The sequence below is a fragment of the Seriola aureovittata genome, chromosome 11 (genome assembly GCF_021018895.1).
Source record: "Seriola aureovittata isolate HTS-2021-v1 ecotype China chromosome 11, ASM2101889v1, whole genome shotgun sequence".
NCBI classification, from domain to species: domain Eukaryota; kingdom Metazoa; phylum Chordata; class Actinopteri; order Carangiformes; family Carangidae; genus Seriola; species Seriola aureovittata.
The window spans coordinates 23,627,589-23,643,889 of NC_079374.1; the positions used below are offsets into that span (position 1 = coordinate 23,627,589).

The 16,301-nt window shown below is 39.8% G+C and overlaps 1 protein-coding gene across 3 annotated transcripts in view; it reads left to right on the forward strand.

The window, feature by feature from the left end:
- Positions 1–16,301, forward strand: part of slc4a3 (solute carrier family 4 member 3) — a 67,970-nt gene that overhangs the window by 15,346 nt on the left and 36,323 nt on the right. For 2 of the 3 annotated variants that reach the window (XM_056389042.1, XM_056389043.1), the window contains exons 3-6: positions 9,426–9,600; positions 12,210–12,460; positions 12,611–12,798; positions 15,045–15,271. In XM_056389042.1, coding sequence (XP_056245017.1) covers positions 9,426–9,600; positions 12,210–12,460; positions 12,611–12,798; positions 15,045–15,271 — 841 coding nt within the window. Of the gene's footprint in view, positions 1–9,425; positions 9,601–12,209; positions 12,461–12,610; positions 12,799–15,044; positions 15,272–16,301 lie in introns of those variants that run through there. The other variant, XM_056389044.1, reaches the window with a different exon arrangement.

A 16,301-nucleotide genomic window follows, 5' to 3' on the forward strand; every position in this document is an offset into this window, starting at 1 on the left:
TGAGGTGTTTCTTAAATTTTATTTATTTATGATCATATAAAACATGAAAACATCAGTAAACAATCAATCTACACCTATCAAACTTTGGATAAACCCATAGTGCTTTGTGTTATAAGATGTTAAAATTGACATTTCTCACAGTTAAGGCTTCATCCCCGTTGCAACCAGCAACATGTGAAGAAGTCTTGTGCAGCTCTAATGTCAATCTTTACTTTTATAAACCAAGAAAATCCATGAGCTCCTCTTTTATTTAATCAAGAGCGAGTCTGTCCCCTCTTGGAGAGATTCTGTTGTCTTTTGGCCAGCAGCCCTCTCAGGAGGTTAACTATCCACCCCGGTGCTTTGAATGGCCTTGTGACAAAGGCAACAGCTTTCAGCTTGATTTGCATTGACCTCATTAGACCTGAGAGCTCTCACAAGCAACCATGTGATTAAGAACAGTGGTGGAATCCCTGTGGCAGGTAAGGTAGCACACACTCTTACAGTTGTATCCCGGTTTTTTGGTATTCTGTATTCTTGGAAGAATTTCACATATTCACATATATGTCTGGCACATACAAATATGTATGGGCTGTATATTTATATTGTTGACATATATCCCATAAATATATATCTAAAGCCTGTCAATATATCTTAATGTTGTATACAGTAGGCTCCAAAAGTCTGAGACCACTTTAAAACACATGCATATAACACATACAGAATTTTTTAATAAATGTGCATATATATAAATTAAATATATGTTGTTAATATATATGATCACAACATGTTATACCATATAGAAATTCACCATATAGATATTTTTAGTATATGTACTATGTACAAATCTTATGGGTATTTCATATAGTATATGTTATAAACTTATATCTTCATATATCCAGAGGATCTATATTTATATGATACGAATATATCCCCTTATGATCAACATATATGGCATCATCACTCTTGATATAGGGACATATATGTCATATATTATATCTGTGTATGGGTTTGCTTCATTCAGTCCTGTTTATTTCATTTATCTATGTTCTAAAGAAGCCCACTATGACAAAAGAGGAGGGTATTTAGTTCTGTATTCCCTTTAAATATATAAAATCTGAACAGTTTTACATGTTTTGAAAATACACTTATTCACTTTCTTTCCAGGAGTGAGATGAGATGATAAATACAGTGTCATGAAGGGGCATTAAGTATAGATCTAGAGCCAGGAGATGTTTAGCTTATAGAGTAAAGGCTGGAAATAGAGTGGGGATCAGCAAAGGTAAAAGGTTCAAAGAAGCACCACTGAAGAACACTAATATCTGCAGTGTATCTCGCTTGTTTAATCCGTGTGACAACCAAAGTGTAAAGATGTCGGTCTGATAATGCAGAAAGAATAGAAAAGGTTATGCTTTCTTGGCAACAGCAGTACACAAGTCATACTTAAGTGAGATCTGGAGTGGATTCAAACAGCAAGTCTATGTAAAAAAAATAATACAATACAATACGCACTGGCAGTGGTGCTGGTTTGCATTGTGGGTTATGGAGATTTGAGAAATGAAGGAGGCGTAAGGATGGAAACATGGATATGCAACATCTGGACAACAAGTGTGTAGCAGACACTACTATGTCAGCTCGTACAATGGAGTAATGCTCAGTGAGCTACAGTGAGTGGCCTTTTTTAAGTCGGGACATTAATGCTGGCAGCGTGGCTGGAAGCTCCAGATTGAAAAGTGAAGTGAGAAAACAAGTCTTCAAATGCTTGTTTGACAGATAACTATGAGATACGTCTTTGATCCAGTGTGGACTTGGTTCTTAGCTGCAAAATCTCTGACACTCATTGCACAATTTTCACACTAATCAGCTGCCAAGCCGCTTGTTTATTATGAGCCAGTGAACAATCCCTGTGGATCAGGTTATATGCCGTACTTTATGTTGAATTTTCCCAAACTGTCGATTTCACCAGCTGGATGTGGTTTCATTTCAAAAGGAAGCATTTGGCTGTGCCGTGTTTTTCAACCCTCAGGCGAATGCTGCCCTTTGAAACAGCTTGTGTACCATAAATGTCAGAAACAAAGGATGTGTTTCAGCTCCTTTTAATGGCTTTTTTTTTTATTGTTGCAATATGGTACAAAAAATGAATTCAAGTGAGCATTGCATTTGAGGATTATCTTCAAAGGGACATTTAACGACAATAAGCAATTCAGTTATATATTTAATACAGGTGTGCGTTACATTTTTTTCAGTCTAAAGATTGTCACATAAGAAGGTGGCAAATGAAAATGAAAATCATGTTAAAGAAGCTTTTCGACGTAGCTAACCGCTAACAGCTAACCTTCCTTTCCTCCAAGGTCAGCACTGTCAACATTGTGTACTAGTGATGTATAGAACAAAGACCCAGTTCACACCTGGCATTAGAATGCATCTCCACATGCGTCTTGATTGACCACTTGCGATTGGATCTGACTTCCTCGCTCTATATGCAAATAAACACATATGCGTTGTGGTTTTTAGCCAATCCAGCGGTGACAGAGAGAGAGAGAGCGGTGCAAGGAGGGGTTGAACCAGTCGTTGCACTGCCCACAGCTCTACAGTGAGATAAGGTTTTAGCCATTTGTCAGGACCAATTAGATGTCAGTAGAGAAGTTGGTCCTTCAATGTGGTCCAGGACCTATTTGAGTTCACACTGCTAAAAGAATGTGGACACATGTGGTCCAGACCACCTCCGAATGTGGTCTGAGTGATCAGATCTCAAATGCAGCCTCAATGCTTCTAGGGTGCGTTCACACCTGAATTTAGAGCTGACCACTTGTGATCGGATCACCTGAGACGGATGTAAATAGCAGGTCTGAATGGGGCCAAACAAGTTTGTCAGAGTTCATCCAAGTTCAACTGAACACAGCCCCTTTAAGCGACTCCACTAATTCCAGAGATTCGATTAAATATGATTTGATTTAACGTGAAATTGTTGCTGTTTAATACACTGGTGTGACCAGGTCTTTATCTCTGCAAAGATTTAGAGGGTTAGAATTTCCTCACAGAAAGAAATGATGATTATCTGGAATGAAAAGTGCATTGAAATGTGTTGAAGACTGAATTATTCCCTCCAGTGTCTCAACACAGGCATGAGTCACATGTGGGCCTGTGGAAAATGCCCATGTCCTGTGTAGCAGAGAGCTCTCTAGCTGTTATTCAAGTGAAACAGATTAGCCTGTGTTCTCAGAAAAAAAAAAAAAAGCTCTGCCAGCTAAGTAGGTGATGTGTCATTATGCGCAGTAAGGGACCGTGTCATCCACAGTGTGCATAGCATATTGTGACACTGGTTAGAAGGAAATAATAGGCTGAATGCTTGGCTACATAAGTGGACCCTTCAATTTCCTACCCTCAATTACTTGTGCCCTCTGTACTTAAAATACACACATGCACACGCGCGCACACACACAAACACATGCACGTACGCATGCGCGCACGCACAAGAAGAAGTGGCTTCGGCTTCTTTGCATCATTATAACTTAACGACGCCGCTCTGGACTGTGACAGACTTACTGTTTTGTTTAAGGCGGTTTGATGTGAGGATGTGATTGTATGGAGGATATTAAACGAAGGCCCGCTGGTCCAGCTGAGTCTGGTTTGCCACAGAAACATCACCAGCTGCTGCCAGCTTATATTAGCTGCAGTTTTTCGAAGAGACCCCCTCATGGGTGCCGGTGGCTTTGGTCATCGCACATGAGTCTTACGATTAAGGCGTCTTTTAATTGAAACAATGCAAAGTCTTGGGTTTTGACTGCAAAACACAGCGGTCAATGCACCACAATGCACTGCAACTGAAAGGTATCCTGTGAGTTTTTCTGACCACTAGTAGCACAATGGAGCTGATCTACAGGTAGTGATAATGCGTCAAGAAACAGTGTTTTTCTGTATCTGATTATGTTTTATTGTAGCAGGTTATTTTTATGCCACTTATATGTTGTTAAATAGCTTGTGTTTTCACTAGTTACAGTGCTTTGCGCTTTGTTAGTAAATAGAAAGCCAGCTAGCTCACCTGGTAGAGTGTGTAACATTGAGGCTGATTCCTTGCTGCAGCAGCCTAGATTTGAATCCGGCCCAGGCTCTTTGCATGTCATCCCCTCTCTCTTTCTCACCTTAGCTTCCTGTCTCTCTCTCCACCTCCGTGTCATAACAAAGGCAGAAATGCCCCAAAAAAAACTTTAAAAAAAAAAAGGTTCAAAAAAACACGCTATAGTGTGTTACTAGAACCTCCTGTTGTGCAGTTTAACACTGTTCAAACCGACCAAATTGTATTTTAAATTGTAATGGAGGCAAAGTCAGTGAAATGAGACATGAAGGCCTTTGGTCAGTTTCAGACACACTCATCATATTTGATGCCAAATCAAAAACTAAAGCAGTTAGAAATGAAATGCAGTGACACATATGAGAGAACAGATGAACTGCTTGTCTGAAGAGTTTCACTTGCTTTTGTTTACTACAGTAAAGGGAATGTCACAGTAAAAGTTTATAATGTCAGGTGTCTGTGTAGAATCTGACTGCTCTGTATTCCTACTGCCATTGTTTGACATTGGCAGTGCAGAGGAGGCAACAAATAATTGTGCTTGCAAGATTGCAAAGATTGGACCATACTTAAGGAAAAGTTGCTCACCATTAATTTTAAAAGAATCACATTCAGCTATAATGTAAACAATTTAAAAACAATTACTCATAAATATCAGTTTCTCAGTGAAGTGAAAAGCAAAACACTGATGCTGATATTTATGTTAGTTGTGGTTTGTTTATCTGGGAAATGTGCCAGCCCCTTCAATCAAAGAGACCGGGATGAAGGGAGTGGGAAGCAGTTTATAATAATAAAAAGAGCAGGAAGCAGCAGAAAGCAGTGTACTCTGCAGAGGCAAACAAACTGATTGCATTTTTTTTTTAATCAGGCTTAATTTTAATAAGTAAGATGATCAGTAAATAATGTGTTTATATGTGGGTTGGGTTATGGATTAAGTTGGTGGCCCTGCCCTAATATTGAGCCTGGTAGATGTCCTCAGCTGCCGGCAGCTGTGTCCCAATGATGTTTTGGGCCGTCTTCTTGATTGTCCGCAGAGCTTTCTGGTGCGGCTGGTAAACCACGCTGTAATACAGTGTGTCAGGATACTCTCCACTGTACAAAAGTTTACTAGAAGGTTCTAGTAAAGCAAAGAACATGTTATGGTTAACGGCTCTGCCAGTCAGGGGTTGCTGCTTAAAGTCAGGCTATCCTCCATCTTATCTTCTGTGACGACCTGAATCCCTCGCCACATGCGACAGGGATCATTATTGTTAAAATTGTCTTCAATCCTGAGTTTGTAGTTATTGTTTGCTGCTTTAAATGTCTTTTAAGATTAGCTCTTGCTAGACTACAGGCTGCAATGGCATTAGCTCTGTAAGCAGCATCTCTGAGCCTTAACAGATTCCTGACCTTTTTATTCAGCCAGTATCTGGTGAGCAAACACCCAGCTTTCCTGAACAGTGGTGACATTTTCTGTGCAAAAGAGATGTTTTCAGCAAAAAGGCTCCAGCTGGCGTTCCCAAAGCAGTCTTGTAGGTTTGACACTGCTGCCTCAGGCCAAACTCTACCCGCTCTGCTTGTTGGTTTAACTCTGCTAATTAAGTGCTTTGTAACATTAACATTGTAACAACATTAACAACAAAAAAAAGGTGGTCCGGACCTTGCAAACAATGTAATACATTAGTATAAACAGAGTCTTTCCCCCCCCGGTTGGGTATTTAACATGATGATAAAAGAGTATAGATTAAAAGAGAACTGGCCTGAGGTTTGTCTGATTGAAATCCCCTGCTACAATGAAGACTCATTCAGGATGGGAGTTCTGTTGTTCGCTAATAGCGAGTGCTAACCCAGCCTTAGCATGTGGTGGTATGTAAACCGCCATCACAAAAACAATGGGGAATTCCTCAAGATCGGGTGTGTTGAGTCTGTTCATGACAGTTGTGTCCGTGCACCAAGCATCGTTTATACACATGAGAGTCCGGCTCCTGTCCTCTGAGTGTGCAGTGAGCGATCTGCTCGTTCAGCAGCAGCATCTGGGATGTTGTCAGAATCATGATGCAACAGTTGTTTGGGCATTGCTGGGGATTTTCTCTGTTTCAGTGTTTTTTCTAAATATATTACTAAAACCTTACACCTAAATTAACCAGATTCTTGTAATATCATACCTAATAGCAGTAATCTTAACAGTAATCATAACCTTTAGCTATAAACCTAATGTCTTGTAGAGAAATAACCCAATATACCCTCATTCCACAGAGTTTTCCGGATTACTGATGTGAGTGCATTTGGTCCTCAAGACAAACCAGACAGACACACACACACACACACATACACACACACACTCCCTCCTCTATATTAGTCAGCAGCTAATAAATATTTGAATACATCTTTCTGGCTCAGCAATCCATTAAATGTGAAATATTCATGTTGTAGTACAAGTTGGGCAGTTCATGAGAAAAGGTTAGACAGCATGTTTTTGACTGAAGTGCAGCTTGGCTCAGATGATCAGGCTGTTTTTAATTGAGGCGTCCCCTTCCTGATTGATTGTAAGTGTTCAACCAGGCACAGAGCAGTTGAATTTTCATGCATCAGATATCATTGTGTTTGATGTAGCTATTAACCCACAGTGTAAATACTCACAGTAAACAGGCCGCAATGAGATGAGAGCTCTTATCCAGCATTCATTATAACAGTATTAATATTAGGGGATTTCAGAGTCCATGTTGGCAACACAGCTGAATGGAAATGGATTATATAAGTGCTTTGTGCTCGATAGTTTATACAACACTTCAAAGGATCCACTCTGCTCACTCACTCACTTTCATTCTAATCATCACTACAATACTATTATTATTCTCAAAATACTTTCAGAACTCAGGGTTTTTCTGTTGGTCTAAACGGTCTAAAATATAAAATATAAAATCTTTAGGCCTTAAAATGTCTAAATATAGTATGGGATGAAAGCATTAGTGTCACTCGGAAAGTCAAACAAAAAAAGTCACCTTAAGAGGCCACCAACAAACACCTACCATCACCCAATACTCTTCTGTATTCACATCAGGAGCATCACCAAAGTCCAACCCCAGCACCAATGTAGCTTATGTAGCCAAGTCCTTAGTAGTAGCTAGTTCCACTGTGTATTCACTAGCTCCTTACCCTAACTTTAACTATCACAAATAACCCTAACTCTAAACCTAAATCTAATTTTATCCCTAAAAAAGCAGTCTGTGCCTGTGGGGATTTCAGTTTTTGTCCCCACGGTGACACAAGTCCCCATGGGTTAGTGTGCATTCAGGTTAGGTGTCCCCACTGGGATATAAGAACAAGCACACACACACACACACACACACACACACACACACACACACACACACACGCACACATTCTCTGCACTCATTTTCATGTTGAATGTGAACAAATTCAATTTGCAAGTAATTATGGGATTTTGCTTCATATCCATTATTACATTCATAAAGTCTTTAATGTTACTTGTTGAACCTGCTGATCTTGTTCATTTAATCCAAAGTAATTTAGTCAGATACAGAGGTTTTTCTTTTCAAAATTAGTATTCAGATACAATCCAAATCTATCATGTGTACTGAGCACAACAGCATCCCGCTCCAAGCTCATTTCCTCTGACCACAGTGACAGTATTTTCTTTGTAGCTTATGAACTGAAATTGATGTCTGAGATTTCTGAAATCTGGTAGTTTTGAGGGAATATTTCTAATAATGACCAGTCTCAGTCAGAACTGATGACCATACCTGCACTATAAACACTATATATTTTAATATTATTACGATCTGCAATACAACTATTTCATCCCCCCTCTCTCTCCTTGACTTTCCCATCTAACAACGTAGTGATGGAGGTGTGGGTGGAGGCCAACAGTCATCTACAACTCCATATCACACTACCGTTCCATATATGAGCTGTACTCACTGAGCCACTGTCTATAAAATGAAGTGTATCTGAATTCGCTATACTCCATTGTATGTCATCTTATTCCCATTCACATAGCACCTCCACCACCTGGGCTGGGGTTGCCCTCCTCCTGTGCCCCTCCACCCTAACTGACTTCAAAGCTGACATGAAAGAGGTTGGAGTCATTTGCTGCAGTGGAGCTTGGGCAAACGCAAAAAGCTCATTTAGAAGACTGTAATATCTGCCTCAGACGGGAGTATTAGTCCCTCCTGCATAACATCAGGACTATTAAATTCAGGGTCTTACACTGATGAACGGTGCTTACCAGAGTAAGGAAAGGAGATGAGGATGTAAGAGAAAAGGTTGAAATTAATCTGAAAATTGGTTTGGTTCACAGGAACACAGAGCACCTTAAATAATGAGTTGGCTGTCCAGTGAAAACAAAGCTTTTAAATTCTCCCTTTTATATTCGCTCTGGCTTCATCTGCCTCTGCCTTGTGTAGATAGGTAGCTCAGATCATTAAACGTATCCTGTCCCTTCATCCCTCTGGTAATTAGGAAGTAATGGAGCCCTGGCACAGAGAAATCTGAGACCACAGAACTGCAGCCAGAGAGCTCACCGTGCCAGCACCAATGTGAGGCGGAGGAAAGCGGCCTGTCCCAGTGACTCGACCTATCAGGGGCAGCAAACGGCTTTGGCAGGACACTCCCTTCAGCCTCCACTGTCTCCAGGGGCTGTATTGTGCATTAGTTGTTTGCTGCTTAGTACTTTGTTGTATTGATTTGATGTCCTCCCTGCATGACGTGGAGAAAATACAGACACTATGTGCCTTCTCTACTTATATGTAATGCATTTTGACATTTCTCATTATAAATACAGGGTTTTGACCTCAATGTGGTCAGAAACAATAAAAACTATTGTTAGATTCGGCATTTCACAATTTTAAGTAGTCACCTGCAGTGTGTTGAGACGGTTTCTCTATAATTTAGGCGTAATGTAAAATTGGTGTTGGGTCTACCCCATATTCATTTTTTTCTGTGTTCATCCTGGATTAGCATTTCACTTTCATTCAGCATGAATCTGCTCCCTGCGCAGCTGCTTTTTCTGATGTCAGAGCCAAGCTGTGTTATGCTAAAGGAACGTTTGATTGGATTGCCCACTTGGCTAATACATACAATACAGTAATCAGACAGGCAAAGTTCAAGTAATCATCAACGTCCAAATTCATGGCATTGGTGATTGCTCTCTGCATGAACAGATGACCTTATTCATCCTAAGCTTTAAGACCCCTTATAAATTCTGTAATGATTGTGGTTGTGACAGGATTAGCCATTTGAATGTGTGAATATACCCACATTTTGTAACTTTCCACTTTTTCTTTTGCAATTCTCCTGTTGTACTGTCCCCACCCCACTGACTTCCTGTTTCCTGTCAGACAGAAAGTGTTTTTACTCTCTTTCCGTTCTCCTCCAGGTGAAGGTGGAGGAGGAAGATGAGGAAGGATCTGCAGAGGAACAGGAGGAAGAAGAGGAGGAGCAGAACTGGGAGAAAGCACTGTCTGTGGAGCGCTTTGGAGACATTATCAGCGACTCTGCTTCTACCAGTGGAGACAGGATGGGCCGACACTACACCGAGAAAGACTTTGAGTGTAAGCAAAGTACCGTGTCCACAGCACCTACAATCACACGTTCAGTGTCACTTGCTCACAGCGTTGTGATCCAGTAGAGTACTGAATAAGTATGAAATTAATTCATATAAGAATTGCGATTCTTATCTACCATCATGTACAAGAAGAAGACTGTAAGATGCTTCCAAGTCAATGTAGTTACCTTAAATAAATAACTTCATACATGCATATATATATATATATATATACTTTGTCTGACAATGGCCCTTATCAAGGAGGAGTCAGTGGTTGAGCACACAGTGCACTGGAGTAAGGGCCAAAATACAGAGTCTCCTTTCTTTTTGTTTGGATTAGAAACAATTTGAATCAGGAATAAATTCTGAAACTAATCATGACAAGATTTGAAATGGAAAGATTCCCACTGGTGTGAACAGAAATATTATCAAAATTTAAGCTGCTCAGAATAAGAAATCATTAGTTTCCAAAAACTGATGTTGATAATTATAATTATCATTATATTGATATATTTGGTGCAGTTAACAGTGGTAACCACTGAATAACACATCTTGGTGATTTTCTGACTTCCTCTTGGGCCAACATAGGGTTCACATTTTTGGGTTTTTAGTGAAATGTCTCCACAACTATTGGAGAGATTGTCATGAAATCTGATGAATTATACTCACTTAATGATCCCTCAACCTGTGATGGAAATCTTGTGAGCTGGAAGAGTTTTCAGGAGACACCCAATGTCTTAAGCAGAAGTATTTATTGTTGCTCAATGCACCAAGGACATAGACAATAGACAATTACAAACATTAACAGGTTAACCATTGTAATGCCATCCCTAGTCTGTAGTTGTCCCCTGGAAAGGGGCGTATACAAACCCACAAGTTGTCACATGGCTCACGTTTGCCTGTTACCAACTGTATTCCCAAATAAGGATGTTTCATATCTCTCGACTACACGTGAAACTTGTGTTGGATACTTAAATGCAGACACGATCTCATGTCTTACCTTACTGGGGATCTTCCTTCACTTCTATCTCAGTATGAATACTCTGTGTCCCTGGGACTTTAAGGCACCTTTTCCCTCAAATATTTGGATCTTCCTACACTCACTATCAATAAGAGGCCTGCTAACCTTGGTTACTACAGCAACAGTGGATGACAATGCTCACGAGGCTAGAGATAAACAAAGGGCTATGGTGCCCTGTGACTGACCTTGTGTGTAAACACTTACAGACTAACTGAAAAAGTAATTCCTCCACAGAACCGACCATCAGCTCAGACTCTTGCATTGACCTGTATTTTGGTTCATGACACAATACACACAAAATATACACAACTATGCAACTAATGACATTCCCATCAGCCTCAGCTGCACTTTGTATTTAATGCTAATTAGCAAATGTTGCATGCTAACACCCCAAGAGGGTGAACGTGGTAAATGTTATACATGATAGACATCATGACATTAGCATTTAGCTCAAAGCACTGCTGTACCCAACTCCTAGCCTCACAGATCTTGTTCATATGAATCATGTGTTAATACACTGATGTAAAACAATAAGAGACTTTCTTCTTGATATGTTATCATAATGTAATCCAGTTAAATATAAATGTGTCTAAAATCTGAACTTGACTTTGGCTATCCCAGTTTGACTGATATCAGATTTAGAGCCAGGAACCAAATGCAGTGTATGTTGCGTATATTGGTGGATTACTGTTAGGGAGATTAGCAGATTGTCAGATGTTTACTAAACAGTGTTGTTCAGCAATGTTGGATGTTAATTAAATTCTAAAGCTTTTGTTTTGTGTTGTGTCTTTCAAATGTTTAACAGGGAATTAGGAGGAGAGAAAACATCTAGTCTGAGAGCAGCATTTTTTTTATTTAATGGATTGAAAAGCCTGTGCCTAAGAAAACATAATTTGTTCCTATAAGGCACTGTATGCTGAAAACACAAGAAGATATTTATTTAAGGTGCCGCAGTTATAAAAATTATGCAGACAGGCTGTTCGCCACTACTGGAAACAAAATAATAATAACACAGTGGAGCACTCTTCTTTTTTCTCCCTTTTTCCCAGTTTCCCCTGAAAACACACAACAACTTGTCTAAAATGTGTAAAGTAGCTCAGAATAATAATTTCCCCGCGGAGAGCTCAGCACCATTTGCAGTATCAATTTTGTTTCATATGTAAACCACTATAGTGGCAATGGCAATTATTATTGATGCCAGTAGTGTGCCATTTGTTCACATACATCAATTACTTAGTTCCCTCATATTTTGTATTGTCATACTTACATAGTGTATTGTATGTACTGTATACAGCATTTATATAGTCAGTACACATATTTTCAACATATGGTTTAGGCAGTGAACTCTAGCTGCACTGCTATACACATTCTCCACAATCATCTACCAAACACACCCACATCCGTGGTCTATGTAAACTCCGGCCGGGGAGGTTTAATATATTTGCTCATCACTCCCTAATGTCTCTCAGTAAATATACAATATCTGTCCACAGTGATGAGGTCAGGCCTAGCCACCAAACTCTAACTATGAGCTGTCTGACTGAATTTATATTATGATGTGTTTTTAACTTAAATTTTGAATGTCTTAAACACAGATCACAGACACACATTTCATCATACGCACCACCCCTTGTCCACCCACCTGCCCCTGCCCCAGCGTCTACGCAAGAGGGTGCACAGCACGGACAGAAGGCGCAAAAAGAAACGGAAGAAAAAAAAGACCTCTCTGCCCCCCTCCGATGTTACACCCACCATCCATGAGGTAGATGAGGAAGAGGCGGAGTCTGATACGGACGGACTGGGGGTGGCTGCCACACCCACAGAGCTACCTGATATCCAACCACAGGTAAAATAAGACTGAAGAGCCCTAGGATCGCTATTGAGTGCTTAGCTAACTGTTACCACATAATAGCTAGCAGTGGTTTGAACAGTCTATCAGGTTTAACTACATGTAAGCACATTCCACCCCTCTCACTGATCTTCCTTTTCCTCTCAGTTTAGTTTGGGGAGCCAAGAGGACTTGGAGGAACCCGTTCTGCTCGCTACCTTCCACACGGAAAATGAAGAGCATCCATTGTCGAGGAAAGCTGCACTCACTCTGATAAAGGGAGCATCTCATAATGGGGGAATTTCTGCTCTTGGCCAGAATGAGGAGGTGGCTGGGGAGGAAATGGATTTCAACAGGTAGTTTATTACAGCATCTCAGATTCTCTGCTGTCAGCATAGGTTTAAAACGCAAGAAGTATTGATACATGCGACACACGATAGATACATTAGTTAAATGAGGACTTTTGACACATTGCGATATTATAATAAAATATCAATTACTACTACAACTCACCCATACTGACCATCTTTCACTTAACTGCTTTGCCCCCCACCCCACAATTTGTTTTGTTAGCTACATTCTCACCTCTCCTATTAACTTAAGTTTTCAGCAGCAGTTTTTTTCAGCAAAAAGAAAACTTACATAAAATGAGTGCACCCTAACTGCCAAGCAGACTTTAGTGAATAGCATGGACCAAACATAGCCAGATATAACAAGTGAAATATCTCGTTATTTAGCATTTAGCAGTTAAAGAGCCATTTTCACCTTAGATTTGTAGGAAACCAAAACAAAGCTTAAAGTAGCATGAATACTGGACTTACGCTCTTCAGGTCACTAAACACATGACTCGAGATAATTACTAATGTTGCTGCGTGTCTGCTGGATGTATAAATAGGCAACTATTTGCTAACAAGTTTGCTATAAGAATTTTATAAGGTGGCAATATGACAGTGATGTGTTCACAGCTTATTTTGCTACATCCGTGTGGCTAACAAAATCATTCATGTTATTAGTAACACCTGTGCTTTTGCTAGCTTCTGCTGCAAAAAGGGTCTGTACATTGCTATAGCATACACAAGTATTTATCAGCTTATAAAGCTGCTATGGCTAACATGTTCGCAAACAGTTGCCTTACACATCAAGCAGACAAGGAGCAACATTAGCATTAATATGGAATTGTGTTTCTGATCAACTGATGAATGTAAGTCCAATTTTCACTCTTTTTTGTCTTCCCACCAACCCTTAAATATCTTTAGCTGCTGATTGCTGCAGCGGCTAGTTGCTAACTGTGTCTGTCTGCTGTTTGATGCTAGGCAGGTCGAGTTCCGGTTTATTAGAGCATACTTTCCCTGGAAACAGCTGCCTGCTGTAAAGAAGGTTAGAGCAATGAGAGTGAACTAAATTTGTCGGCCATAAAACTAAAACAATGAGCTGGAGGATGCTGAAACTCTCCGTAGAACTGAGGGGAACACCTACACTCGCTATGAGTGAACCCGTTCACATATAGTCATTTGATCTACATTAATATTGAAAAATACTTTGCAGTTGTAAAGGTTTATTTTTTGTCAGTTTATCTTTTTATTACTGTTGGTCTGTTTCACAAGGGAGTTTACTGGTAATGTAGCATGAAACAGAGGTAAGTTGCCATGGTTACCTGCAGTTTAATATGACACATTGACTGGTTTTCTGTAGACTGCTTAAACTCAGTGTTTGGGGTGCACCGTTTTTCAATTTCCTATTTAATTTTTCCGCCTCTCAGTCTGTCAGAAATTAGTATTTAGTATATTAAAGCTGGATTAAAGGTGTTTTAATTAATATTCAAAAGTTTATTTTGCCTTCTAAATTTGGAACTGACCCTGTGCATCAAACATTTATTAAACACATTTAATGAGGCAGGTACTTTTCTGAGCAGCAAAGGATACAAGCATCACAAAACAGAATAGAGCAGACAAGAGCGCAGAGTTGAGTTGTTTCCGTTCTTATTGCATGCATATGCTTTATCTTTTAGATCTATATGAACTTTACATTAGCAACTCAAGTGTTTCATTAGGAACAGGAACAACATCAAAACATATAATCAATACGTACAGTTCCTAAGGCATTTATGTTCCACTAATGGCTCCAGCTGTATCTCAGATATTAGGAGACCCATCTGGCCAGCAAACATGCATAACCATCACAATATGAATTATTTGGTGGTGCTTTGAATTATGTATGGAGTTTGCTTCTGGGAGGTCAGGGTCTCCATGGTGATTGAGGTATTTGTCTCTGGTAATGCCTGGATGATAAAAACATGGAAACACCATCATGTCTGTGCCTAGCAGTGCTGTGTTTCTGTGTCTGAGTGAACAGTGATGACTCAGAGGCTGGGTGAGGAGATCCTGGCCTGGTGCTGTGTTGTGAAGCCCTCTGTTGGTGAAGTGATGGAAGTACAGCCAAGTGGCACAACACAGAGAAATTATGTTTGAATATTTATACAATTATATACAACATTTACCATTTTAAATTCCAGCTTGTCATTATTTTCTGATGTCAGATGGAGCTCATCATTCATAATCTTTACATTTTCCTTAACAATATCTCTCCCTTTGTTCCTTGCCAGCGTTCCCCCAGGATCAGATCCCTCAAGCTCATCTGCAGCCCGCGGCTGGTTCCGGAGGAAGCCTGTACACCATCGCCTGGCGGGCGCCCAGCGCAGCAACTATGACCTGCGGGAGCGGATCTGCATCGGCAGTATGACTGCTCTGGAGACTGCTGTCTACCAGCAGGTGCCCACTGATGAGGCGGAGGCCCAGATGTTGGCCAGTGCCGATCTGGATGACATGAAAAGTAAGAAGGATACTGAATAATTACATGTTTTCAGGTGATGGGCAGGAGCAGGTTTTTGGAAACCATATTGGAAGATTTCAGCTGTTTGGTGGTTTTGTTTGTAGGCATGCTATAACATGGCCATGTAAAAATACTTCATTGTTTAGTTCTGTCATTCATTTTGCCAACAAGTCATCATTTAATACCATATGATGTTTGAATACAACTAATTATAATCAATAAGTCTATTAGTACATCAAAAGAAAATTAAGTAGAATTTGTATTGCTTAATTAAACATTCCAGTCATTTTTTTGTCAAAATGCCAAATATTCATTTGTTACAGCGTCTTGCTTAAGAGATTAAGCTGCTTTTCTTTGACTTATTTGAAAATAAAACTAAACATTTATAAGTTCTTCACCGATTGTCTGAAAAAAAAAAAAAATTTCATTTTCTCTATAATCTTCTTTCATTGTCTGACATTTTAGACTAAAAAATGAATCAACAAATTGAGATATCAATCTGCAGATTAGTGGAATAGTGTATATATGGTAGTTGCAGACCTAGTAGTGAGTGATGTACAACATTTTCCATGGACACAATCTCTGGGAGCTGTTGATATAAATATGCAAGGTTGTAAGAATTGTTGTTTCTATAGCAACTCCACTTCAATCCAGATTTCGTGATCAAACAATTATCCAATGACAATTGTACATTCTGTTCAGGGTGACTGTATACTGTATGTATTTGCCTTATGGCTATGTCCATTTTGAGTCTGATGAAGACACACTTGAGTGGAAATGTTAGTCTGTTGGTGTTATTAGAGGCTGCAAATCAATCAGTGTGCTCCAGTCCCCCTTTTTTCCCTTGAAGCATTGCTGTCTTTGAACCGAGAAGCACCTCTCCTTCGATGGATACTGTTGAGAGATGGGGGAGAACCCTTTTCTTTTCTCTAAGTCAACTTAAAACAACCTGTACAGCTGTGTTGATCTCATCCATACTTTTTTTACTTTAATTTTTGTGGCCAAATTTCTGTTGCTATATTCTTGGCAC